The sequence below is a fragment of the Bombus pyrosoma genome, linkage group LG7, assembly GCF_014825855.1.
Source record: "Bombus pyrosoma isolate SC7728 linkage group LG7, ASM1482585v1, whole genome shotgun sequence".
Taxonomy (NCBI): domain Eukaryota; kingdom Metazoa; phylum Arthropoda; class Insecta; order Hymenoptera; family Apidae; genus Bombus; species Bombus pyrosoma.
The window spans coordinates 10,172,222-10,198,694 of record NC_057776.1 but is presented as its reverse complement, the minus strand read 5'-3'; the positions used below and the strand labels follow the sequence as shown (position 1 = coordinate 10,198,694).

At 43.6% G+C, this 26,473-nt stretch overlaps 1 protein-coding gene and 1 long non-coding RNA gene across 2 annotated transcripts in view; one reads left to right on the top strand and one right to left on the bottom strand.

The window, feature by feature from the left end:
• LOC122569839 overlaps positions 1-25,042 on the bottom strand; it is a 55,823-nt gene extending 30,781 nt beyond the window's left edge. The window contains exons 1-2 of the long non-coding RNA XR_006317591.1: positions 24,910-25,042; positions 16,730-16,824 (exon numbers count right to left, since the gene is read on the bottom strand). This is a non-coding gene — a long non-coding RNA (uncharacterized LOC122569839). The remainder of the gene's footprint in view (positions 1-16,729; positions 16,825-24,909) is intronic.
• Positions 25,043-25,442: 400 nt separating this feature from the next.
• Positions 25,443-26,308, top strand: LOC122569850. The gene is made up of 3 exons (XM_043731491.1): positions 25,443-25,597; positions 25,656-25,817; positions 25,989-26,308. Exons 1-3 carry the CDS (start codon positions 25,531-25,533, stop codon positions 26,093-26,095), a joined length of 336 nt encoding a protein of 111 aa, XP_043587426.1. The 5' UTR covers positions 25,443-25,530; the 3' UTR covers positions 26,096-26,308.
• The last annotated feature ends 165 nt before the right edge of the window (positions 26,309-26,473 follow it).

Sequence of the window (26,473 nt, the reverse complement as noted above, 5' to 3'; positions counted from 1 at the left end):
GGTCCACGAGCTACTCCTGGGAGGTACGTCGGACATGAAGAAGTACGGTGAAATACACGCCCGTACCGCGTGAGCGCACGCGCGTTCGACTGTACGCCCGCCTTTGCGCGCCGCGACAACCGAAATGTTTTTCTTGGGCGCGTGGACGAGGCTCGGAGTGCGCTGCAAGTCGGGCTATGAAAAAGAAACAGAAACGAGGGAGAGCCATAAGAAAGTAAGACAGCCCGGTGGATATTGCGCTGCTCGAGAGGGAAAGCGCTACGAAGGCAGGGCGAACGAAACTGTGGAAGCGGACGAAAATACAACGAAATCGGTCGCGGAGACCGCAGGAAACGGTGAATCAAAGAGACAGCCGTTTCGGGGGATGTTTTTCTAACGACTTCATCTCATCCCTTCCGCGCTGCCATGCCACGGTTATTCGAAAGAGAGCGGCTCTTACCTAATAAATTATCGCATTTGTAGCGTCGCCACTGGCGGCGAGATTCCGGCACGATCTTGACGCTGTCTCGTTAACAGTTTTTCCTCGTTTTTGCTATGACAGCGCTCGCGCTCGCGAGAAAACGTCTCTCAGCTTTCGCCGTAAGATCGTACAGAGGCGAGGAAAGAGTCGAGGTGATATCTGGGTGATTGCCACGAAAGATTCTGCAAACTGCTGGCATCCCTTCCATGTTTAGCCGAAGTACTTGCAAGAACATCAAACGAGTATGGAATATCGAAAACGGAAAGAAAATTTCTGGTAACGTTAAAGATGTCCAGAAAATAAGTTGTAATATGGAGATTTTGAAAGCGCCAGAAAAGAGCGTGAGAAAGGAGCGTGTGAAAAAAAGCAACGCAGTATCGTAATGTCCTATTGACAACTAGAAAATAATTCCATTTGGCAAAGCGACGGCCGTCTTCTAGGTAATTAGGAGGGACGTCAGTCAATCGGCGTGAAACGCTTATTCGTCCATTGATAACATCTCAATAGCTGTCGATCGGACGGCCATAAGCGTCAAACGTATCGAAGAAAATGAATATCACGCCTCGGGTAAGATGGCACGCAGGCGTGTACGGTGAAACGTATCTAGAAATACAAACAAATCTGCTCCCTTTGTACGTACTTTCAGCCGTATTTACCGCTGATAAACTTCGATTTGACGTTGCATTATTTTCTTAAGGTTAAATACTATCAACTTGCGATTGAGAGATACATATAAAAAGAAACGTGGGTGGATTTTATGTTATTTACAGAGTGCTACGCACGAATTCATTAACTCGTGGAAACTTCTAATTCTTCGTTAATATCCACTAAAACTCGTAACACCCGATACAGTCTCCTGCCCGTCGTTTAACTCCAAGATTTAAACTTCTAAATCTCCTAAGCTCTTCATAAAAGTCAGCGACACGACGCGATAAATCAGCGTTTTTTAATTGAACAAGCTCACAGGCAATCACACGAGGAAATTCGAGGTTCGAAGTGGCTCTCAACGAGATGGTCGCTAATTGAATCGGCCCACTCTCGTCGAACGAGCATCACGATCGCGTAAATCAGTCAGAACGAAGGGTTTAACGGGGAGTTCTCTCGAGGACGTTGCGTCGATAACACGAGTTCCGCGACGGTTAGATCGGCGATTACACTCGAGGCTGGGAGGTGTTAACAGCCACCGCAGGATTTACTTGTAACGAGCGGGTCGGCCGGTACGTCGAAAATAAAGCGACACGGAGAAGTTACTCTGGTAATAATGCCGAGATTAATTTCTCGGAAGCAACCCTGTCAGGAAGGCCGGCGTACAATTACTACACGTCGATTTTAAACGTGATAAGCGAGGAAAGATAGCCTCGGTTCTGCGAGCATCATCCGACGCAGAACGCTTTATCAACTTTTTAATCCTCCGTAGACAAACTGAGTTATCGACGGTCGAAGTAAAATTTCACTCTTGAACTTCATCGAGAAGTATTTTTATTTCCGTCGTAAAAGCTTTTAGACGTTTAATTCATCGAATAATTATACAGCGAAATTGATTCTTTTAGCAGAATTTTTCAGTCTCTTCGGGTAAGAGTCGTACGTATACCATTCTCGATGCAAACGAAACAAAACGCTGGAAAACAGCGAGAGCATGGGCGATAAATAAAAATCTCCGTATTAATAGCACGCATCGTCTCGACGGGAGAGACAAGACAGAAATCCGGACAATTTGAAGCGAAACAAAAAGAGGCAGCGAAAGAACCGGGAACCGAATCGGTATGATCGAGACGACCACGGAATTAGTCTTCCCAGAATAAAATTCGCGCGGCGATCACGAGCAAAAGGACAACTGGCAAAGGGTTGGTTTCCGCGACCACCCGGTACAGCGGCAGCCAGTCGCGCGATACGCTCCAATTTTCCGCGGCGGATCGTTCGCGGGACACGGTGTCGCCGCGAATTTACGATCGTCGCCCGATTTAGAGGCACGCAGGCCACAAACTAATTACGGCAAAACGATCCGTCCGCGGGCGGCCAACTGCGTCCGCCAAGCGAATTAAAAATGAAACCGGTAATAATAAAAAAAGGGGGCCGTACGTGTGCAATGGAGCGGACGTAACTGTCTGGGGCGGAACTTTCGGCCCGCAGGCGATGCCAGTGGCAAGAAGAACGGATGAGTCGAATCTGTATACAGTGAAGTTCCATTTATCCGAACGCGTGTTAGAGAAAAGAATAGTTTCGATGATAAAAAGTCGCTATCCTCTGTAACTGTTCTCATTAATCCTGACGATAGTACTAGAGTGAAAATTCGTGTGACACGAAAGATCGAGGATCGAGCGACTATTTACTTTAGATTACTGGTAGCGCGTGTAAGATCTATAAGAGCGCGTTTTAATCGAGAAGAGGATTGAGAGTGAGACTCGGAGTTCAAAGAGCCAAAATAAAGTAAGTTATCGCTGTATTTTTCATTTTACACGTCGAGTGAAAGGGGGCGGAGAAGCAAATAATGTACGATATATAATTTGAGTTCGCATAAACGAAATTCTATTATATTATTAAGCGCAGTTATTAGTCAATACTTAACGAGTAAAATTTGGCTGCAATTCAACGTTGCTCCAAGACGAAAAAACGATCGACTAAAAAATGACAGTTTCGAATCGATGATATCTCGTGTTCGACATACATGTGGTACAAAGTATCTCGTTCATTTTCAAACGGTACAAATATAACGATTTCCTTATTGCAACACCGGCCACATCGTAACTTCGTTCCATTTTTCATTCCGACCTTCGAGGGGATGACGCATCGTGGGACGCGATGTCGCGCACGTTCAAGAAGCAAACACGCCGTTCAATGTTCGTTTCCAGCGTATTAACCGCTAATGTACTCGTACTTTGCGGTCCCGCTACAAATCCGAAAGATTCGTCGTTCAAATGCCGCGACGCACGACATTAAAAATTGGTCAATTAAGCGGCAGTGCGCGAACAAATGTCGAGCCATTACAAAAGTGCAAGCTCCTTGTATACCGGCGGGCAAAAGTCGCGCTGTTGACACACCGTGGTTAGTCATGAATCCTTCCTAAAATATGGCACCACTTTGTCCACCAGAGCAACCGTCTGTCTTTCGTAATAACCGTCTCTGCTTAAACGATGTTGCTGGCATCGAAAAGAAACTTGGTCGCGTGAAACTACGACCCGATAATTTATTCCACGATTATTATAGGTAATTATTTTTCACGATATCGCTTTTATCGTATTTCATTTGACGTTTAACGTGTTATACGATCCATTTAATTTCGTGGAACTTGGATAAAAATAAATGTTTTAGGTCAGGCCGGTTCATGGTTCAAAAATTAAGTAAACATAGCGTCGTATCTAGTTTTAGCAAGAAAAACAAAAGGATGGTTTTATTTAAGAAGAAGAAACAATTAATTCAGCCTATCTGTCGTCGTTTAAAACTTTCAAAATATCTTTCATCTTTTAAGTATTCTATCGTATCTTTTTTCAACCGAGGCTGCAATCAAAAACTGGATGAAACGTCGAGTCCGCGTGGCACTCTCGCCGAAGCATCGAGAAATTAAGTAATCTTCGCGTGGTCACGCGGCATAATTCACGTAACCGGCCATCGATTCGTAAATAATCGGTTCCCTCGTAAAGGATAATCGCGAATTGCGTCATTACAAATGGTCGAGCCAGTTTGTGCATTACCAGAAGCAACGTTTATGTCGCGATCGCGCGAATTTAAAAGCTATCGTGGCGAACCCGCTCGCAAATTAATCGACCGAGGCTGAACAGTCGCGGCAAGGGGAGCAAAGAGCGAGGAGGAGAGCGGCGATCGAAGAAGAAGATCGCGTGGACCGATGCACGAAAGAGGTGCCGTGCAGAGAAAGAGACGAACGAACGATCTGCCTACCAGTGGACGAGGATGTTTCATTGAGAGTCGACGAATCCCAGAAGATGAAGAAGACGAAGAGGGCGTGAGTGTGTGTTTGCGTGAGATTTGAGAGTGAGACAGAGGAAGAACCAGGAGCGGGTGGATGCATTCAGGTTATTTCTGGATCGACCCAGATATCCGCCGCCGTGTTTTCTTGGACCGTGCTTTAAACTGTTTCGGATAATTAACGAATTGAATCGCATTCGCGCGTGTCGGCTACCGCATTGTCCTCGATCTCCAACACAAAAACTTCTTTCACTTCAAATTTACTGGCCGCCACGGGCTATCTACCTGCATCGACTTCTGATACACTGATACGATAGAAACGACATGGATGAAAGAACGCGCTCTATCTCGCCGCTGCTCCTACGACAGAATTAATGCCAAGTTGCGAACTTTTCGCTTCGCGACATCGAACAATTTCCCGAACTGACAAAGCGATATTTTCCTTGAGCGCGTCATTGAAACTCGAGATGTAGACACGTTACAGTGTCGCAAAGTCGGATGGCTTTCTCCTGTCGCGGACCAATTAACCTAAAATCGAGTAAGGACGTGCACAAACAAATTACACGCGAATGCGTAATAAATTTCAATTATACGGAATTTAAGAAACAATAAGCGAGAAACTGCGAGATAACGCGAGACTGGGTAACAGTGGCGATAAATATTCGGCGAACGTAGCTTCCGGGCGACGCCAGTAGCAGGATCCAGCGGGTTCCATTCCTTTCTCCACGCTTATCTGGCGAAATTTTTCAACGAGCGTGCCGCGGGTCGAGACGGCCGACGTATCGAAAGCAACGAGGCGTTCGACTCGCTGTAAGCCACTTGGGGTGGTACTTAAAGTCGCGGCAGGGGCGATAAATTCGTCGCTTGTAAACGACACGTACGATGCGCGCGACCGTGCTCCCGGGATCCAGCTGTTTTTAATATCTGACTGGGGAATCTAGCGGCGCTAAGTGCGTCGAGTTAGCGCACCGTACGACCCGGCTGCCGCGCAAATGCGAAACGACAGGGAGTTCGACGAACCCGCCGAGAACGCCGCGATCGAAAACCGAAATAATAACGATGTCGCGTCGAGGAACCGTCGTTTGATAACGTCCACGAAGACCCGAAATTATCGCTGAAACGGCCGCGCAAAGTGTTGGTTAACGGTGTAACGATGCGAGACCAGTTAAGATATTTGTTTAAAAATTGGCGTACGCGTATCTGGATATGGAGAAGTTGAATCTGTTAAACAGAAAAGACGAATTAACTCGTGGTTCGTTTGCCAATCTTACATAGCCATCGCCTGTTCCTCGCGTGTTGTTTCATTTTTATCGAAGATAAAATTATATCGTATTTACGTTTGCCAGGACTAAAACGAAGCTAACAAATTGATTTATCTTTATCGATCTGGGCTGTATATTTGAGCATATTATGCATAAATGATTCAGTTTGTCAAGATTAATTTTGGCAAATGCATTTGCATGTAATTGCGATAACGAAAAATCTGAAACCTGTCAAGCTGATAGCAGGTTTAGCTTTAATGTTTAACTGGATTAATCTTCGCGCATATAAACGCGCTAATATCGCAACGCACGGTGATACCTCTTCGATGTATAATGCGTAATATTTGCATCCAAAATATTGCGACACACTGGACAGCCCAATGTGCTGATAACCGGAATATTAATACCGAAGGACAGAATTATTTCGAAATATCCTGAGAAACGTCAGATACGGTACAGTGACGAAAACGCAGGATCATTAAAATGTATCATGCAAATGCAACGTTTTAACACATTCCCGAAGGAACGAGTCTCCCGTGTTCGCCACCGCCGCTTATTTTCGTCTTTAATTGGTATCGCGCTGTGCAGTTCGTTTAACGCCTGTTGGCCAGTTGATCGATGTATCGTAAACGTTTATTTATAGCGGCCTGTCGCCGGTTATGACACCGAACGTTCGCAACTAGTTTCCAATCGATGATCGGGCTTCTCGAGCGAGCGCGTTTCAGGAATTATGCGGTCGGGAATAGAGCTAAGCTACGGACACGTTGACACGCGCGTTATTCAAAATATCAGACTATGTCATGCGTAATACATTTGTTTACGAATAACGAATACAGTGTATTATTATGCAATCTACGTTTTTACGCGAATTACGACCGTAAGAGATAAATTCCTACGTCTTTTATAGCCGGTAGTTTGTCCCGTGCAGTTTACACAGTGGATACAAAAAGTAGCCAGCGTGCACAAAGAAATAAGAATCGCATTCGCAAAAGAAAGTTGAAAATTCTATTAAACGTATTTGAGGCGTTGTTGGTCGAAAGGTGTTGGTCGAAAGGTGTTGGTCGAATCCTACGAACTCTGTCCGTAATCCTTTCACCGCGATATTACCGATACGCGTTATAGGTGGTCCATTGTGTCTTCGTGCCGAATCAAACTATTTTCGAGTGAAACATCAAAGAAAACAATCGAGTCACGATAATTTAACGAACATCCTCGATCGAGGACGTACCTCCCACAGCGTTCCACCTATTTTAAGACAGGCTCCGCGTTACAAATTACGGCTGACATGCTGTAATTTCTCGGCATGATCAATGTCCAAAGCAACAATGTGCCGCACGGACAAGCCTCGTCGAACCAAAACCGAAGGACGGTATCGTCTCGAGTTTTTACCGCGGTAACAAAGTGAACAACATAATCAAGGTGAAGAGCCCGAAAAAATTGTGCGCCGTCTACACGCCGACGGGCGGCTCGAAGGCTCGTTACGATAAGCCGTGCGGGCAGTCCGCGAGGATGTCGAGCAACTTTCGGGCCACGATCGTAAAACACTTTCTTTCCGCGCGAACGGCGAATATTGGCATAATGCTCGCGAGCCGGTTGCGCAACCAGCCTTCGAAAAAAGAAAAAAGGTCACGTGCAGAGGATCGCACGCGTATTCGTGGCGTATAGATGCGGCAAGGTGAGCCGCGTGCGCGAATTCTCGCGCTCACGAGCGCAACTTGGTCGTCGTCTCGGCGTGTTAGTGCTGGTGACGAGCGTACGCGAAACAAGCGTGGGTGGCAGCTGAGTCAGCCGCTTCAGAAATACACGTTCACCTTCCCCGCGTGCACAACAAACGCGAACGTCACCGATGCGTCTCCAATTCGCACCGCGTTTTTTCGCGGTTCACGACCGTGTCGTCATCGATTTTCGCGACGGCGATCTCGCTCGAGAATAAACGATCCTCTCCGCTGGTCGTCGATTGAGAAACCGACAGCCACGAAACAAAGGGAGGAGAGATGGCGTACGAAATACGAGTTACGGCAGGGCGAAACCAAAGATTTGGAAAAGCTCGTACCATCGTAAATTTAGGCATCCCGTTGTGCAACGTTTATAACCCGGTTGCAAATAACCGAGCGAAATACTAGCGACTGTTAACTACGGATCGTATTTAATATTTTTACGGCAGCGCGATAATGCGGGACAGCTTAGAGGCCGCTACCGCTGGTGACGAATTACGTAACGCGCGTGAACGTAATCCTGGCATAGTAGATCATGCGCATCTCATCTTTTCGCATCGTCCATCCGATAACAAATTATAATAAAGACGGCAAATGGGACCCGTTCTCGGTTGAAACGTGTTATCGAAATTGCAACTTCTTCGAACAATTTGCGTAAAAAGGAGTATCGATGTAGATAACGAAAACGTAAAAATAATTTCTCCTTCGTCCCCTTCTTATCTTTACGTTTGGCGATTGGTAAAAAATATACTGTTTGCAATTTGCGAGCGCATGTATGGAAAATCCGAGTGTCTGAAAGTCGGAGACACCTAATAAATAATAAGTATATTATGCCGTGTAATTAAACACGAGACACAACATTAACATGGTTGCACGGACTATCGATAACATCGAAGTCTGTCGACGTAAAAAAGTTTGCAATACCAGTAGCAATTATGTTCAAATTAATCGATGCAAAAAGCTGCGCGCTATCGAACGCCCGACTCTCCCAGTTCATCCTGTATGCCCAACTTGTACTCCACATCCCCGTCACGAACGACTCGCGATACCGGTACTCGAGAGAACGCCACGGTTATTTATAATCCTTATTCGACTCCGAAACACAGGGAAATCGTGACGATGTTACCCATTAACCGGAGCTCCTCGATCCGCGTGTATCATTTAAATAATTTACGCGATAGCGCAGCAGCGGCTCGCGAAAGTTGCACGGCTACCGGCCGCGCGCCAACCTAATCGATGGCTAAACCCCATGAAACGCTATACTTCCACCAGGGCCGCAATTTCTTCGCGGCGATTTATCGTCGGTACCGTGTGTCTCATCGAGAGCAGATTGCGCGAGATAATTCGCGCGAGCGTGCGATGAGTCACCGTTAAGTGGCAACCTGCGACGTTCAATTACCGGTAAGGTCGCGCCGTTCAACCCCGTTACTCCCCATCAACCTGGGACGCGCATTAATTCACGAACGTTGTCGTTCCTAATCTCTGCCAGCCATTGTACCGCGTCTCTTTCTCGCGCGTGCGCTAATGCTGAGAAAATGGAAACAAATTCTTCGCGTCGATTCGAGACACGGAGGCTCGAGCACAATAGTCCACGCAGGGACACCTTATTACGGTGCACGCGACAATTCCGCTGCTAAATTAGCACCTCGGCGCGCCTGGCTAATCCACGGTGTGGCGCACGGTGAATCATAGCACAAAATACGAGGGATAATCGGTCTTTGAATTAATAACAAGCGGTATTATGTCCTATACGACTCCGCTTTCGATGTGGTCACGCCACATCCCTTGTATCTGTAAGTGGAATATTCAAGTAATTGTAGATGTACAATAGGAAACGAACAGCGAATCGTATCGAAGAAAGATGAAACGATGGAAAGCACGCAGCTCGTATCGGTTCGGCACTCACTTTTTCCAGTAATTAAATAAACAGACTGTTTTGGCCGAAGATTTCGTAATGATTAATTGCGAACCACACGGCAACGTGCAAGTCAGAAATAAAAGTACGATGGCGACAAGGCGCCTCCGGAGTTTTCGTTACCGAACGTCGGAATGTCGCGGGCAAAATCTGTCAAGCCGGAAGAAAAATGGGTAGAAGATGGTGCAAACCATAATGGCGGCAACCGTGAAAAGGAATACGAATGCGCAGTACTCGACAAGCAAAGCGTATGATTTGTATTTGCCGAATGAATACGCTGTAGTAGTGTTGAATTTTCGACCGTCCAAAATTTCGATCGTTCAGAATCGGTTGCGCGGTAATTAATTCCCCACGTAACCGCGAAGATCTCCTAAGCTGTTTCTCGCGTGAACACACGCGAGGTTGCATCGCGAAGAAACGCGATTACCAGGGTGCGCTTCCGGTTACGCGATGCGCATCGGCCCCGGCACATTAATTGCTGGGCGCATTAAAGAAAGTCATTCGGGCTCTCTCTGGCCACGGAATAAGTAATTACCTCTTAATTAAGGCACTCGGGCCGAACATCTGTTTCTTGCGAATATAATCTGTGCTTGGTAACTCGCGTACATATCATTTGCCTCTTTTTTTCCCTCTCCCTCGAAAATAAAGTCCTGATTTACGACGTTGATCCCTTCGCGACGTGCTCGACGCCGCCACCACGACGAGGACAAATTGCGCCCGTGTTACTTCCTTTCGCATTATCGCGTGAATTATATTTGAAGCGGCGCTTTGGCGGTGAAAAAAATCCCTGTGATTGCGACCGCTCGAAGCGCAGAAATATTGTTTGTCTTTTTCAAAGCTTCGTCCTGGTTTAAAATATCTTGCATTCAGTCGGGGATGCAGGACAACCATTTCGTTGTGATTCCGAGCAAATGGAATAGTTATATTTAATATCGAACGTAACCGATCTAAGAATGGAAAATCGCGTACGAAGCGCGAGAATAATTGAAATTACTATTTAAACGATCGTCGACATTCGATACTCTGACAGCGCTAAACTGTTCGCTTTCTCCTACGTGCCCACACCTATCGAAACCGCGTTTGTGTTTTAGCGACGTAATTATGCAAAACTGCCCGTTTTCCATGGCTCATTCGCGAGATATATAAGAGGACAAATTTACGACGGCTCGTTTCGTAATTGTAAATTCAAGAAAGTCTCCGCGCAGCGTGCAGCTTTTTAATACGATCCAGGAGAGATTAAACGCGATACACTTAATACGCGGCCAGATAAATCAAACGGGTAATACGAATGTACGCGTTTGCGGTCGCGTGACGGCTCACTTAACAACTTCAACTAAATTTCATTCGCCTGGTTAAGAAAGCGACACGAAAAAAATTTCGCCGCGATTAAAAGCTCGTTAAATTGTACAAATTAATTTTTGCCCGATTGGTCGGCGCGTTTCGTAGGATCCGTTTTCAGCTGGCGAGAAAATGTCTACGAAATTAAAGCTGACGATCGCGTCATCCAGAAATAATCGCTGCTCTAAAACGCGACACGACTTTATCGTTATCACGTGTCCACATCTCGTGTACCCACCAACGATGCTTCAAGCAACTTTGTGAAATCCAATTACACCGGTCGTTAGGGTCGTAGAGAATTTGCGTGAAAGAAAAATGTTAGTCGCCAGCTTTTCGCTTTCTCCCCGGTGCACCTTGAATAGCCGACCCCATTATGAAGCGGGTTTCGCGATATTGCGAACGTATTTCAAGCGCCTTGCGTGTACCAGGTAATTGTTCACGTTGTACACTTTTAACCAACGACGAGTAAGAAACACGAGCAAAGTGTGATTCGTTTTCGTACGCTAACAGCGTCCAGCTCGACGAATCGACGTATACCCAAAGAAATTTTCGCGAAGATTCGTTTTGTTGAAACCGCTGAAGGTTCTCGAAGGTATAAAAATTAAAGTATCAACGTGTATTATATTATGTATATTGTTATATATAACGTAGTTCTAACGGAAGTTTCTTTGGTTAGCGTAACTATCCACGCGGAATCGCGTTACATGACTGGTCGTTCCATTTCCATATTGCGAAATTGTAGACACGCGGTATCGAGTCGAAATCCTTACGTCACTTTACGATCGTTTCACGAGCGATCTTCGTTAATATCTCGATCGCGAGCAATGGTTTCATTAACGTACGCGGATATTCGCGACGCGTCTGATTGATAAGGGCGATTATTAGGCACAGTATTGAAACGAAAGATTCGCAAACGGTTGGTGATCCACCTGTATCGCCATAGACCGTTTGGCTGCGAATTGCTCGTTTGTCTGTTACGATACATTTGTATCGTATAATGCGGCGTAACGTGGGCACACACGCGAGATTTCATACATTGCCACCCACGCGTTACCCATCGAACGTAACGCGACCTCGTTCACTGTTCGATTAATGCAAGAATTCTCGTCAGTTACGCGACCATATTTCCGCTAATGTCGTCATCGAGAAAACGACTCTTTTCATTATTTACTAACAACGCATCGTCGTCCCGTATATTCGCAAAATACTCGAACAAAATTTCGGATGATAATTCGTATCTGCGAAACAGATGGAATATAAAACGTTTATCAATGCTCGAGATGGGTTTAAACGATTTTAGTTAAGTTTAAGAAAATTGATCGTATATAAGCTAATTTTACACGTATAAGACGCGTTCGCAATCTCCGGGTGCTTTGCTCCACACGAAACTGGTTTTCGTCTTCCGCTGAAAGTTCTACCGAAAAAAAAAAATAACCTTTCCTTTATTCTGGTTGTTCCACGGAGCTTGCACCAAGTCTATTCTCTCTAAGAATGTTTCATTCGCCTTGAGGCAACCGAAATAGTGCAGACCTTGCCGCAGTCGCGAGCACGACCTCGAAAAAACGAAATGCGTGAATAGCGATGGAAGTGATACCGAGTAAAGGAAACTGTCTCTACTCGCTAATACTCAGGCTATTCGAATGAACATTTGGGAATGTGACTGCGAAGGATCGACTGCCGACGCTCGCACAAACGCCGATATTTTACAAATAATTTTTATGCTATCTACGTATTTGATTTCTCTTTCGATATCCCCATGTAGGAAATGAAACGGACGTATTACGGCGCCGGTTTGATCAGTATCCGCAAAACGAGGTTCCACGGAAGTAGCAGCCACCCCCGATGCCGGCGCGGAACAACGCCGCGAGCCAGTACGTGTTTATATGGCCGTTTCAACGCCGGCGGAAATTTACAGCCGGCGATCGTAAAACCCGGAGATGCATTTATACGCGGCGGATTTATATGTTTACAGCGTGCGCCGAAACCACGGGGTGAAAAGGGACTGCCGTCGAACAAGAAAGACGGGACAGAATTATGTATGGATCGACACGCTTCCCCGGGACCAACTTTCATTTGCGCACAACCAACCCGTCCAGCTACGAATTCCCGCTCGTTGTTTCGTGGGAATCCACCGTAACGGTACGCTTCCAACGAATTCCGATCGATTCCACGCTTTTTTTTCCATTCTTTCTCCGTACGTGCTCTGTTAATCGATTCTTTTCATAAGAAATTTTAATCGCATTATCTCGAGCTGCGCCCTTTCGTCACTTGTGACCCAGATGTGTTTTTCTGTCGTCGAGGAATTTTCCAAGTTTGAGGTAAACGAGAGGATGATAGTTGACGCGCGTGATTTGCCTCTCGATAGTTCTCATAAAAATAGTTTGCTGGAACCAGAGCAAAATTCGAGGATCGTAGCAGGCTCAAGGTAGACAACAAAAACACAAAACACGATTTTTCTACTCAGTTTTCGTTATTTCTCCTCGTTTTGACGAGCTGCTTTTGACGAGCATACTCGTCACGAAGAAATGACAATATTTTGTACCATGACGAGCCTCGTCGGTAATAAAATTAAAAAATAAAACAGCAGCTCATTTCACTGCAACTTAATTCTGTATTATAACAGCCACGCATACTCTGTGTTTCACGAGTATACTCGTCGTCTCTTGCTTCTTACGACACATTTCAGGTACACAGTTTTCGGAGTTTTCAAACAGATCGCAACAGCTAACTGGTTATTGAATCTGTGTATTCATCGGAACGATGTACGTGGTGTATGTAACTCTCATTAGGCTGTATCGAGCCAACCGGTTGAACGAACAAAATTGAACAGTAGTCGTTTATCGAAAAGGCGAACGAAGAGGACGTTCCACTGAATTTTGGATACAAATATCGCTTAAAGACAACGCGATGACTGATGTAACCGCTTTGGATTTCATTGCCGAGCGATTGCCCCCTACGCTAGAACGAACCGGCTCTCGCTATGATGCGTGATCTGGTCAAAACGAAAGAAGGTCCAGCGGACAATTACGATTCTCCTCGGCACCTTGATCTAGTCACGAATCCACTGACGTCATCGCGCGGACAAACAGCCAACTCGGATAACTTCTTCTTTCTTTCCTCCTTTCCTCCTCTTTCGTGCTTCTTACGCGATGGGACCACCGTTTTTATTTTTGTGCTTGACGGGATTCTGACGTTCCTAGTCGTTCCTAATAATCGTAGCCCGCCGACTGCTCGTCGGATTATTATTTTTGTCTATCCGGGTCTTCCGATTACAAGCGTTTCGTGTCGCAGGTTTTGCGTTTCCATCAGAGGATTAGTTAGCTCGAAAAAAATGATTCGCGAAACCATTTCAAAGTTCGAAGCGAGGCTGTCTTCGAAAAACTTAATCGCACTATACGACGTAGGCAACGATTTCGGAACTCTTCTAATAGAAATGGATTAAATCGTAAAAGCGAGTTCCAATTATATCCTCCGCGACGTGTCGCCTCCAACCTCCAGCTAGCCAAAGAATGTCTGATCCTAGGCAGGACGAACGATACCTGAGCATCGACTAAAACCAAATAGAACCCGGGAAGATGGAAAGGAAGGAACGTGATCGCGAATAATAGCAAGAAAACGAAGTCGTATCGCCGTGGATCTCGATAAATGTTTTAAACCGAAAGGAACGACGGCATCGTTGATGGGGCAGGCGACGCGTGGCGCCGTCGTATAATCAAATTAGTTCAAAGTTATAAATAATGTAATTGGTTTGCCTCCTGGTGCGAGGCAAGCCGCGAAGAGATGGACAAGGGAGAGCCAAGTCTACGCAAAGAGAACGAACGTCAGAACAAGAGAAAGAGAGACAAAGCTGTGACTGGCCGAAGACAAGGATAAAAAAAGAAACACCTCGAGCTACCAACGAATCCGTGTACCAGCACAAGAAGAAAGCGGAACGAGCGAGACGATCGATAGACCAACATCTAGTAGAAAAGAGAAGAGAGAAAAGAGATGAGACCTTTACGCCACGTGACACTTACGTCAACATGAACGGACATCGGAGGATTAGGCCGAAGCTCGATCCAGCTTTCCATTCACGCGTTCTCGCGTAGAATGATTTTCGGTGAATGGACGGATTATTCAAACTACTCGACTCGTCACCGTGGTGCGTTCGCCTCGTAATCCTGTTTTAAGCAATCGTCCCATGTTACCGCGACTTCGGGGACACCCGTGGATAGCTACCTATACCAAGGATTCCTAGAGACTTGAAGAAGAGCTGGCTTGATCCTACCTAAGGAATTATCACGACCGTGGTTCGTCAACATTAACGAGTCGTTGCATCGGAGATGCGACATAGTTCCCTGCCATAGTTATTTTTAATTGCGGCTACGACTGCCATGGTATAGCTTCATCCGCCTCGCCAAGAATAAGCCGTGGGTTAAAGTGTTGGGGACCCCGTTAACCATTTGGGGTGGGATTTACCTTCCGTTTGATCGATGGAACACGAGTCTGATTTAAGATGCTGCTGAAGGAGAAACACGTTTATCACTCTTTTAGTATCGTAGATCATAGCCGGTCGCAGGAGATAAGTGTGCTTACGTTACATTAGCCAGGTTCTTCGGTGACTTATCTTTGCGAGGAATTAAGTTGACTGTTCCGTATGTTCCAACCTTCTACTTTAGATGATCTTTATGGTTTCCTTGTTACGCGTGTCTATTACTCCGTATGCTTTATTCTCTGACTCGTTCGCCATCAGGAATAAAGAAAGAACATTTTGCGCAGGAACAGAGATCATTCATCGTATGACAGAAAATACGTATAGACGTAAGCAGCATGTAAATAGAAAAATCAAACAGCCTAAATACGCAACATTCAAAGTATCGGGATTAAATAAATAAAGGAACACACGACGAGCGACGATATCAGCGGAGATACAACGAACTCGGAAATCGAAGCAATCTCGCCTAAGAGCTTCCAATTCTACCTATGTCGGTTCGCGCAAAAAGGAAGGAGTCGCATCCGTGGCAAAGCGAGATATAAAGTTGGCCGTCATAAATAGCATCGAGGAGTACCGCGGCGGTAATTAGAATTCATTGCGGCGGATCGCCGCCACCAGCATCGTCGTTATTGTCCGACGAGACAAACTGGTCTCGGTGAATCGGCGTCCAGGCGTTTCGCTTCCTAAAGGGAAATCATTAGGATCGATCCGCGTGATGCGTTTACACGACGATCCCTCTGGCAGCGTGGCCGCGATCGTAAACGGGAAAGATCGAGTCGCGGCTCGAGGAATCGGAAACTCGATCGCCAGTCCCGATCCGGTTTACCCGCGTGTCGATCCTTCCTTACTCCTCTCGATCGTTTTCGAGTCGCTTGAATTATTCGAACCTCGTGACTTTCAAACGACTTCTCGCTACCGGTTGTCTCCATCTTCCCCCCCTCCCCCCTTGGACGTTATCTCCCTCGGACCGTTCAATTAAACGTTCAATTAACGAGCTTTCGTCGCGTTTTGACCGACGCGACGTCCCGTCTCGGATAGTCGCGAACGTAAATCGTCCCGTTAACGATCGTCAACGTCTATTTGTCCAACGAATAGACAAGAATGTCAACCGAAAGACAGGCTCGCGAGCAGAGTCGATTTAATGGTTCGAGCGAATTTATCGCTGATTTTTCTCACTGGCGGTACGATGAAATTTATTTAACCGAACTCTATTTATTGCAACGAAGCGAACGAGATATCGTAATATGTTGAAAGAAATCGATGGACGAATATTTTACGCGGTCGATTTTACGAAGAATCATAGATAGGTGATAGAATCAGTGAACGATTGTTACACGATTTCTCCGATAGGTTTGGATAGATAGATCCTTCTCGAAGGATGTACCCGCGCGATTTGTTTTAAGGCTTTACGATGACTTTAATCGGTATTACGAAACCGGCCCTAAATCTGTCAGTGAATTCTAATCCAGACGCGGCTGACGCGTAGGCGTTGTCAAATGGCAACGGCGAACGTCTAAGCCGACGCTGGTCTGAGAATTCGGCTTAACTATTTCGGGTTCTAGTGTCGACGATGCCTGTTTACGACGATCTCGTGACCGATTTTTACACGATCCGCGACGAAACACAAGGAATTCCTTTGCTTACCAACTGTCAAGGCAAATACTATCGGAAAGTCCCTCGAGGGTTTTGCCGACGATCGAGCTCGTACATCGGTTTCAAATTTTCGCACGTTCCTCCAACTGTAACCAAAAAGATGCCGTGTAATTATCTGACTAAGAAAATTTTATTTAAAACTGTCGCTCGAATATACAAAAAAAAAAAATCAGTCGTTGCATCATTATCGTTTAAACGGGGACAAATATAACTGTTTAAAAAATACAACCTACAAACGTGACCTCTAACTCCGACAGTCATTATGTAGAAGGTCGCTTAATTCTCGCTAATGACACCAATTTTACAGTTTCGGAACACGTTTCATAGAGAGAAAAGATTCGTATTATTTTTAAAGATGACCTTCGAAGAAATGCTAATATTTATATTCGAAGATATAACTTTCTGAAATAATATTTCATGGAAATAGGAGGCAAATACGTCTTAGCAAACCGTTCCGCGTACATTGTTGCGTGTCACGCGACAAAGCAGCTAACTCAGCTGTATAACAAAAACAGGAACGCGAATCGGGCAACGCCACGGATTCGGAAAGGGCAAATTCCAGCCGACCAACCAATAAATCCACATACAGGGTGTAAATCGCGAGCTCAGCCAGTCGGAAGCTAATAATCCAGAGCAGTGGCTGACGACGTCGGACAGGTGCTGTTGCCCGGCAACGGTCTCTTCAATTTTTGGAAATGCGTTCCCGCGCCCCGAGATTCCCCGCTTCGTGACCGAGACGATCTTTATTTCGAGAATCAAGAATGTGATAACTCGAGCACGCTGAAATAATTCATACCGGACCGGACGTACGAAACATCCGATTACGCCATACCCAGAATACGTAACAACCGAAATTCCTCGCACCTTCGTCTAATGTCAGCCGGCTAAATTGCCGCATTCCTCGACGTATCACGCTTAGCAAATGTTGCCGCGTTCATTCGTATAACACAAATTCATTGGAATATCCATGACGAAACTACAAATTCGATTATTGCGATAGAATCATCGAATAATTGTATTTTCTGTATGATTAACGACGTTAGCAATTACGTTAAAATTCCCTTAACCGAATATGAAAATTGTCCTGTGTGTTAAATGTCTGTAGAATCCTGCCTGGAGCTGTGCGTTTCAAGGAACAAGCAAACAGGTAATCAGAAAGAGGGCTATTTTTTGCGGCGAGCAATTTTCAAGTAGCAGAGCGGAGCAGCGCCGGCCGATTTGACGAGTCATTAAGCGAACGCGACTGTAAACCGAAAGACCGACGGGTGCACAAGTATTTGGCAAAAGCATCACTGCCAAGTGGCGGTCTTATGTCTTCAACAGATACTTTTAACATAAACGTTTACGTTTTCTGTTTTAATGATTCGAGACATTTGGCAGCGGATGACAGGTGCGAAGTCCGCGATGTCCGACAAAGCTTGAATTAGAAACGAACGCCCAAACGGACATCCAAACACGAACAAAACCGCAATCCGCTGTAAACCGTTTCGCCCCATAAATTTGCCCACCATACGAACGTACAATTTACTGATCGCCAGCCTGCCGATTAAATAATTAACAATCTCGATAAATTACCGTCACAGGTAGCTTTGACTCTACCACAGTACGATCAATGATTTCGAATTATCGCTTATCGATGCTTTCGATTCCAAATGATTGCTACACGCCTCGTTCCTCCGCCAACGAACCGATTCCGCGCTACGAAAATTCTACTCGCAGCGCGTGACCACCGTCCGCATCGATCGAACCCGATAAGAGTAATCGCGATCGTTGATCTTATCGGCTATTAGCCGTCACGCCTGCATAAATCGTCGATGTAGGTGATCCGGAGAAATTATCCGTGTCAGTTATTCTACGTACGAAAAAGCTTTTTCGTTTCGTACGACGAGAGGGTTTCGCAAAAATTCGTCCACTTCTCAAACTTTTCGAATCGTCCTTCTAAAATCTCCAATACCTACGTTACAAAACGCTAAAAGCTAAGGAATGCACGAGGTATCCTTGAAAATGGTTAAAACAAAATGCGCCCAATAACATCAGCTGCGTTGGATTCGCGTTCGAATCGTTCGAGCTTTTCGGTCTGTCCCCATAAAAATCGCAAATAGATGGTAGAATGCCAAAATGTATGAATACAAGCATCGTTGAAAATGGTTAACTGGATGCAGTAAGTAAAATCAGCTGTGATGAATTAATACTTGCTGAAAAATACATACCTGCCAAGCGATATTTAGCTTTGCTGCTTAGTAAACCATTGAAAGGAATCACAAAATCGTGCATGTGCGCAGTATTAGATTCTAAATAGACGGCGACGATGAAAGATCCAATTTCGAGGCACCTTCCGTAACGTCGTTAGATGGAACGCGTTTACTTAGGTGCCGAATGAAATTTCACGCTTTGCATCGACCGAAACGGCCAACTTGCTCGCCAGCGTAATAACTCGAAAGGGTTAAATTAGCGCATCCGGGAAGAAATCGCGATCGAAACGGTACAAAGTGAACGTCGCGGTTGCTATTACCTGCGTCAAAAGCATGAAAGTGGAAGAGGAACGGGATACGGACCAGCGCACTCAACTGCGCCCACTCGTACGCGTTATAACGACGTTTTGTTACCTGCTATCTAACCATCAGCCAAACAGCTTTTCACCGAAACACTACAACGTGTCTCGTGTGTTGCATCGCGAACAATTCGCACACAACGTCGCTCTAATGAACATGATATACACCGTGTCGCACCTGTTGTTTAAATATCTAAACAACGCTGCTGCGTGTCCACTTTGATAATAAATCCTGTTGCTAGAAAACAAGTTTACGAAATCTACATTCGGTGCTAATTCTCTCTCTAAGAAGACGCATTCGTCGAATCTCTGCATTCAGAATTATACAGACGATGTTTAGTTAGCTTCAAGTAGACGATGAAACGAATACAACAGGAATATTTAGTGGAAAATTACAAGGACACGTTCCGCTTTTTAATTGAACGTCTCAGGTTTGATTGAAATAGAGTAAGGAAGAAATGTTCGATTGTCTGACTATAAACTATACGGACGGCCTGATCGTGACATTCCTCGTTCTACTGTCAAGCCAAGTTACTGGGATTGTTCTTCTTTCCCAACTCTAATATCCCAAAGACAGCTGCCACGCACGAATAGCGAACGAAACTTTCCACGTAGCGCGGTCGACGCTTTAAAAATAATCTTCCGTCAGCGGGCATTTTTTAATCGGTTGAACCGATGCCAAAGCACGCACCTGACGTGGAAACCGACGATCGTCATCAGGCTCGTTGATATCGATACAATTCTCGTAGACGTATGACATAATGAAAAATGAAACGATGGATGCAGAAGAGACGCAATGTGAAAGCGACGAGTGCAAAATCTTCGGTCGCGTTATTACGGCCGCTTCAATTTGGCAGTCGACGAAACTTGGCACGAAGTACAACTTCATTTTCGAGATCGGTAGCGACGATAGCTTATTACACGCGACAAGGGTTTTTACTTGGTGGTCAGAGGCGCCACACGAGACGAGTTTACGACACGCCTCTCTTATTCTACCTTGAAGAAAAAATTCTTTCTTCGATTTAACGGTTGATGGATAACATCGACGCTCGATCCTGACTCAATGTTGTAAGTTGTAAAAGAAGCTGTTTATGATAAAAAGAAGAGCTCGATATCACGGCAAAGCGGTGACAAGGGGGCCAACCGTTGAATCATCGACTAAGAGACAGTCGGCTGAATAAAAATCCTTTACGACAAATACAAATTACCGATCGAACACTCTTACCGATAAACTCGGAGCCCTGCTGGAAATTCATTTCGAACGAAATGGCAGGCCACGTACGGCCATCGTAAAACAAGACGATGAGCGTGTTCGACGACAGAAATTATGATCTGTTTACCAGCGGGAGGATATCGATCTCGTTGCGGTTACTTCACGAGAGAGAAAGTTGGATTACAACCGGACGCTCATTCCGTACGTTTCGATAAAAATATGATTTATATTCGACCAGGCCAGAAGGATGAATATCGTGTCCTTGACTTTATTAACGAGCGCTCAACATTTAAATTTCTGTCACAGAAACCTTTAAACATCGTAAGTGTATAATAATTCTACTGTCGTCGATCGTCCGATAAAATATAAGAGTGCGATGGAAATGCTCGTTTTGATGTTGTAAAATGTGCTCGAACAGTTACTTGGTATCAGATATGGCAACTTAGTATGACATTGCCGACGGTCAAACAGCGAATGTAGATATAATCATGTAGAAGGAATAAAAATAAACTACCATTCAAAGAATTAGATTCAAGAAAGGTTCATTTAAATCCTCTAGTTCCTCATACCAACGAGCATACCTCATGCCTTCGTTAATGCACCACATTGCATCGCAGTCTGATCGCAGCAGCTCTAAAGAGACTGTTCGTAGGACACCGCGAAAAAGGCGAATTACAATTCAATGAGTGGACGAGTGCATTGGCGAGAACGCGACCGCCCGAGGGTATCCGGTGCATTAAATCACGAAAATCGCGCGAGCTGCCAAAACGACAATAATACTCGTCGCTGTGCCGACCTACGCGTCTTGTACGCCTTTCGCATAATAATACGCCAAAGCGTAATCTGTGCCAGCTTTGCCCACTGCCAGATTCAAAATACCGCGCGACGAGGAAAAGGGTTTTGCGCTCTATCGCGAAATTGACAACGCGTGTAACAAGCAAAAAAATAAAAAAAAAAAGAAGGAGAGGAAAGAAATTGAAAGAACAGAACGAAGAAAATTATACTCTGTAGCAATTGTTTGTCGCGTGATTGTATTTAGAATTTATAGCTAAAATTGGAACAATACATAGTGGAAGATCCGAAAGAAAATTTAACGTAGAGGGAAAGCTAACTGATGGCCGAACTATGATTAGCAGTAGAGTCATATCTTACTTGGTAATGAAATGCAAGCAAGTGTGACGACGTCAATGGACTCTATCCAATTTCAACAGGTGAATACCTCTTTGATTACATTATGTTCTTAAGTTGTCACGAATATATGTATATGCATTAAGAGTAGAATAAGCAGGTTGGTTGAGTTCCAGAACGCTTCGGTTCGCTGAGAGACATAGTTAATGCACTTGGTTCGATAAGAATATTCGACTGACCATGTAACAGGTCACCCGTAATACCAGAACCACCAAACGAGAATTTTTTAATAGAAACACGCGGAAAGAGATCGGCAAATCAAATGGAAGACGAAAAGTTACTCCAAAGAACATTGTGTCATTGGAAGAAAAAAATATTTTCTTCCAGATTCGATTAAATGTATTTCTCTGGAAGAATTAGAAAGGCGCGAATCGTAACTACAAAGTGGAAAATAATAAACGGCGATCGCACCGATAATCAAAATGATGATACTTGTCACCGTAGCGGTTAAATAAAACGAGAAAACAAATTTCCTCGCGAGTCATCAATCAGTCCAACCTAAATATCACTGGGAACATCATTAGCAACTATCCGCGTCGCTGTTTTAGAAACAATTCAACAGCATTCGCAGGTCAGCGCCGTTTCCCCGCCGATGTGTCCGCGCCTCTTGCCAACCCACCGAAGACCACGACCATTTGTCCGCCTTAGACTCGCCTTTTTGCACCGTAAATCCGGATTAATTAAAACAATGAGTTTGGCAGCGAGCTTACAAGCTGCACATGCCACTCACTCAATTACATTGTATTGTTCGCGAAGATAATTTCGAAATAACGATGCAACGGTTACCCGTTTCTTGTACGTTGAAAGCAAGATATTAATGGAAAGAGTTTTGTTAATCTTTTATTTTTGACTTATTCTCAGGAATACCCGAGGTATACCGTATACGTATAGGAAATTCCATAGTAGCGGTACACGCGAATTTTGAAAACCGGTAACAACGTCAAGCAAAAAGAGATAAAAGGTGAATCGGGAAATCGAATGTCCAGCAACAGGAGTAGATTTTATCAGAGAGGTGTCGGTGCAGGTGCGAACGCGACTGCATGACCAGTGCCATGAATAAATATCGGTGCGACTCGACACGCGAATCTATGTACCGTGTACTAGCCCATGGACGTATCAGATCGAGAATCTTCGAGGCAACTTTTGCTCTTTGAGATGGTAGATAGGGACGATCGATAAAACTTTAAGCTTAAAAATAGCGGATAACGTGGTGCGTCGTTAAAACGGCTAACTAATCTTTGAAATAAACATAGTTTCCATATAAGATAAAGCATGCAACGAATGGTGTTATTGCATCAGGCAAATCTACGCGGTAAATGGTAACAGGCTGATAAAATACGATACACAAAGCGATAATGCGTGTTGTTATCGCAAATACGACTCTTGAATTAGCCATCTAATTCGCAAGCTTCGTAATTTCGACGCGACGAAATCGTTCATAAATGTCTAGCCAAGAAGCAACAGGTCCCTACGCGGTAACACATTGAATTATGTCAATACGATAGAACTCTATTTATCGGAATAGAATTTATTTAGTTTCCGATCAAATGAATTTCTCGATTAAATGATGATGGAACAGCTTGAATTTCTTATTTTCGATAAGCGTCTGGTCCGAACCGCATCGAAGACGAGTAGGGCAACGATGCCGATCCCCTTTCGATTCCTCGAAGAGGGAGGCGCGATCGGAAGCGTGCAAAAATTGAACGAAATAAGGAAGACATAAAGGGGGAAAGGGTGGAAACTAGGGAGCCACGTGTGTGGTCCTGTCGGAGCACGTGTCGCCAGGTTCGGAAGCGTAAGTTTTTGTGGACGATCGGAGAAGCCTCCGCTTGCTTTTTCCCGGGGAATGCCGAAATTCCGCAGCGCTGGCTAACTCGGAAAGCGAGCCACGTTGGCCGAATCGCGAGTCAGAATTCGACGAGCGCGAGCACCGAGCAAGAAACGCGTTTGTAATTATCGCGAACCTCCCTCTCCACTCCACCCACCGCGATCCACTCGAATCCACCGAATCGATCACTGTCAATTCTTGCTTCTTTCTTTCGTCGAACTATTCGCATCGAACGCCCAGAAAAAAACTAGCCAATTAAGCGATAGACAATTTATCGGGCTATAAGGCCCTCTTCTTTTCTCCCCTTCTTTAATTTTCTTTCTTTTTTTCTTCTCCTTCTTACTTAGATGTTTTACGCTATCGATTATGAACTTTCTCTTTCTTCCCCTTCTTTTCGTTTCGTTTAAATCACAGAGATAACTGTTCGAGATTAATTGTTCGGTTTTTGAAAAATTAAATACGAATAACGTATCGTAATAGTAATATTAAGAAATTTACTGAAAGTGGAGTCGATCAGTTCGATCTATCAGTGGTCTAATTTTTTCCTTATTATTGATAGCTTGGTGGAGAAGTACTAGCAGTACATTTTTCCAGAAACGCAATAAGTATGGTAAACGATACATGACGAAAGATCGTGTGAAATGTTCAAAAGATTTTGTTATTAATTTCTAAATCTACAAGTACGTATCTATAATCATATCTCTACAAGTATCTATACACAATACGGCTTATATCTCTTGATTTTTGAAAACATATAAATTCGTATAGAATTTCTGATAAGATTATAATAATTAATAACTTACAAAATGTAACGAAGAAGCTTCGTGATTTTTTTAACAGGACACCACCATATATCAAAAAAAAAAAAAACAGGAACGTTTTTTCAAATTACTACACGTAGAGGCATCTGTCTGCGTCTATAGTAACCACAAGAGTATCAAGTCTTATCGATGCCTCGAAGTAACGTTCGTCAATGCGGGAGGCCCAACTTAACCCCAAAATAGAGTAAACATTTATTAGAAGTTGCAATAAAAACCTTATTAGCCATACTCTCGTTCAATTTCCATGAAAAGCAACGTAAGCGATATACGAGTAAGAAATTTTAGCCTCCTCGTTGGAAGAAAATCCCAATGACATAATTGAAACGATTGCATACTTGTTCCGGATAGTTTCGATACGACTATTTACAATTAGCGAACTATGACCAGCCATACCCGTGAATATCGACTCAGACAAATACAGATGTACGAATGACATTTGCAAAAACAACAAAATTTTTTCAAAAGAAAAATGTAAAAAGTCGTGCGTGGGAACAAGGGTGTGCAATAACCACGTAAAGCGTTAAATATTTGGATATAGTAGTTTTAATTTAAAAAGATTCGCACGCTTACCTGAATATCGAGGCCCATAAGGGCCTATATTATGAATTTTAACAAATTATACTCGATCCCTTTAACACTGAAAATGAAAAACACCCTTCCGAATCACTTGTCACTAATTAAAGGCCTCGCGATGGCAGCCATAACTGCCATTTAGCTTCTACTTGTCACGCCGGTCGTAAGATGGCAGAACGATACAACTGAAATGTGCTCATGAGTTTTCAACTAAAATTATATTTTCATTGACTCTGTTATTATTCTCTTTTTCAGTCAAATAAGATTGTACTTCACAAAAAGTTGTATGAAAAATGTAACAGGACATAATATGGATGTGTATTTTTAAAATATGAAATAAGATATGAAGTATGTATTAACATCTTTTTCTGGATAAATTAACGAAATGTAATAAGTTTGTGATTTTAAATAATAGAATTAGAAACATGGCAAAAGTAGTGAATAAATGAAAATGAAGTTAATAACTTTAGATTAAGGATTAGTATCGTTTAAATTCACTACTTTCTATGATCCTGTGAGAACAAATTAGTTCGAATTACCCGCGTTACACTCGTATAGTGTAGAGGTCGTTTTACGTTTTACTGCGATTCTGTGGACAAGTTACATAAATCGAGAACAATGGTGAAAATAGTAAGAAAACTGACATTTCTGAACATCTTGAAAGACGCATATCATAAACCTTTTTGTACGTCACATAATAAATGCACAATGAATATATAATACAAATTTAATAAATGTTATAGGGGATCGAATAAAGCACCTGTGGCTAGAGTTTCGAGAATCTAACCAAGCAGTGGCAACATATGTACCTCTTTGTACAGTAACATGTATACCTTTATTTATAGTAATTTTGTATGGGAAAATGCATGCAAATCCTGTTGCAAAATATTACGATCATATTAACAGTAAGTACTAAAATTTTTTCAACTATATAAATTATATTATTATGTAAGCATATAAATACAATTATCCTAGTATATTTAGTAACATCGACCAATAAAATTTAAGTCCATGTTATTCTAACTTTTTAGATGATTAGAAAAGAATATTTTACTCTAAGAATTGTTACATTTCAGTTTATAGACCCGACGATCCACGTGCTGCGCTTATTAGAAAGGATGATTCTTTAAAATACTCCGTATCTACTATGATTGACAGTATATATATGCCTAATTCCATCTAATTTTATGTCAGACAGAAGGAATATAGTAAATAAATATTTGTAGTAGTTACCAAATAAAGACTACATGTATCGCTGTACAATCATAAATCATCTTATTGAGAAACAGAAAAACTAAAATACACGATTAGATTAAATAACTTTAATCAACGTGTAATGCTGTATTTATTATGTAATCCATCTAATGGTATAAATAAATAAGATTTATTAATGTTATTGCGAATGTTATTTTACATTCCTAAAATCCAAGTATGATATTAAAACGAATTATTGCATCACATTAAAAATTAAATTTAATAATATGAATTATGAAACAAGTTGTCAGAATTATAAAGAAGTTTCTCTCTTTCTCTCACACCAGTACTCACAGACTATTTTAAA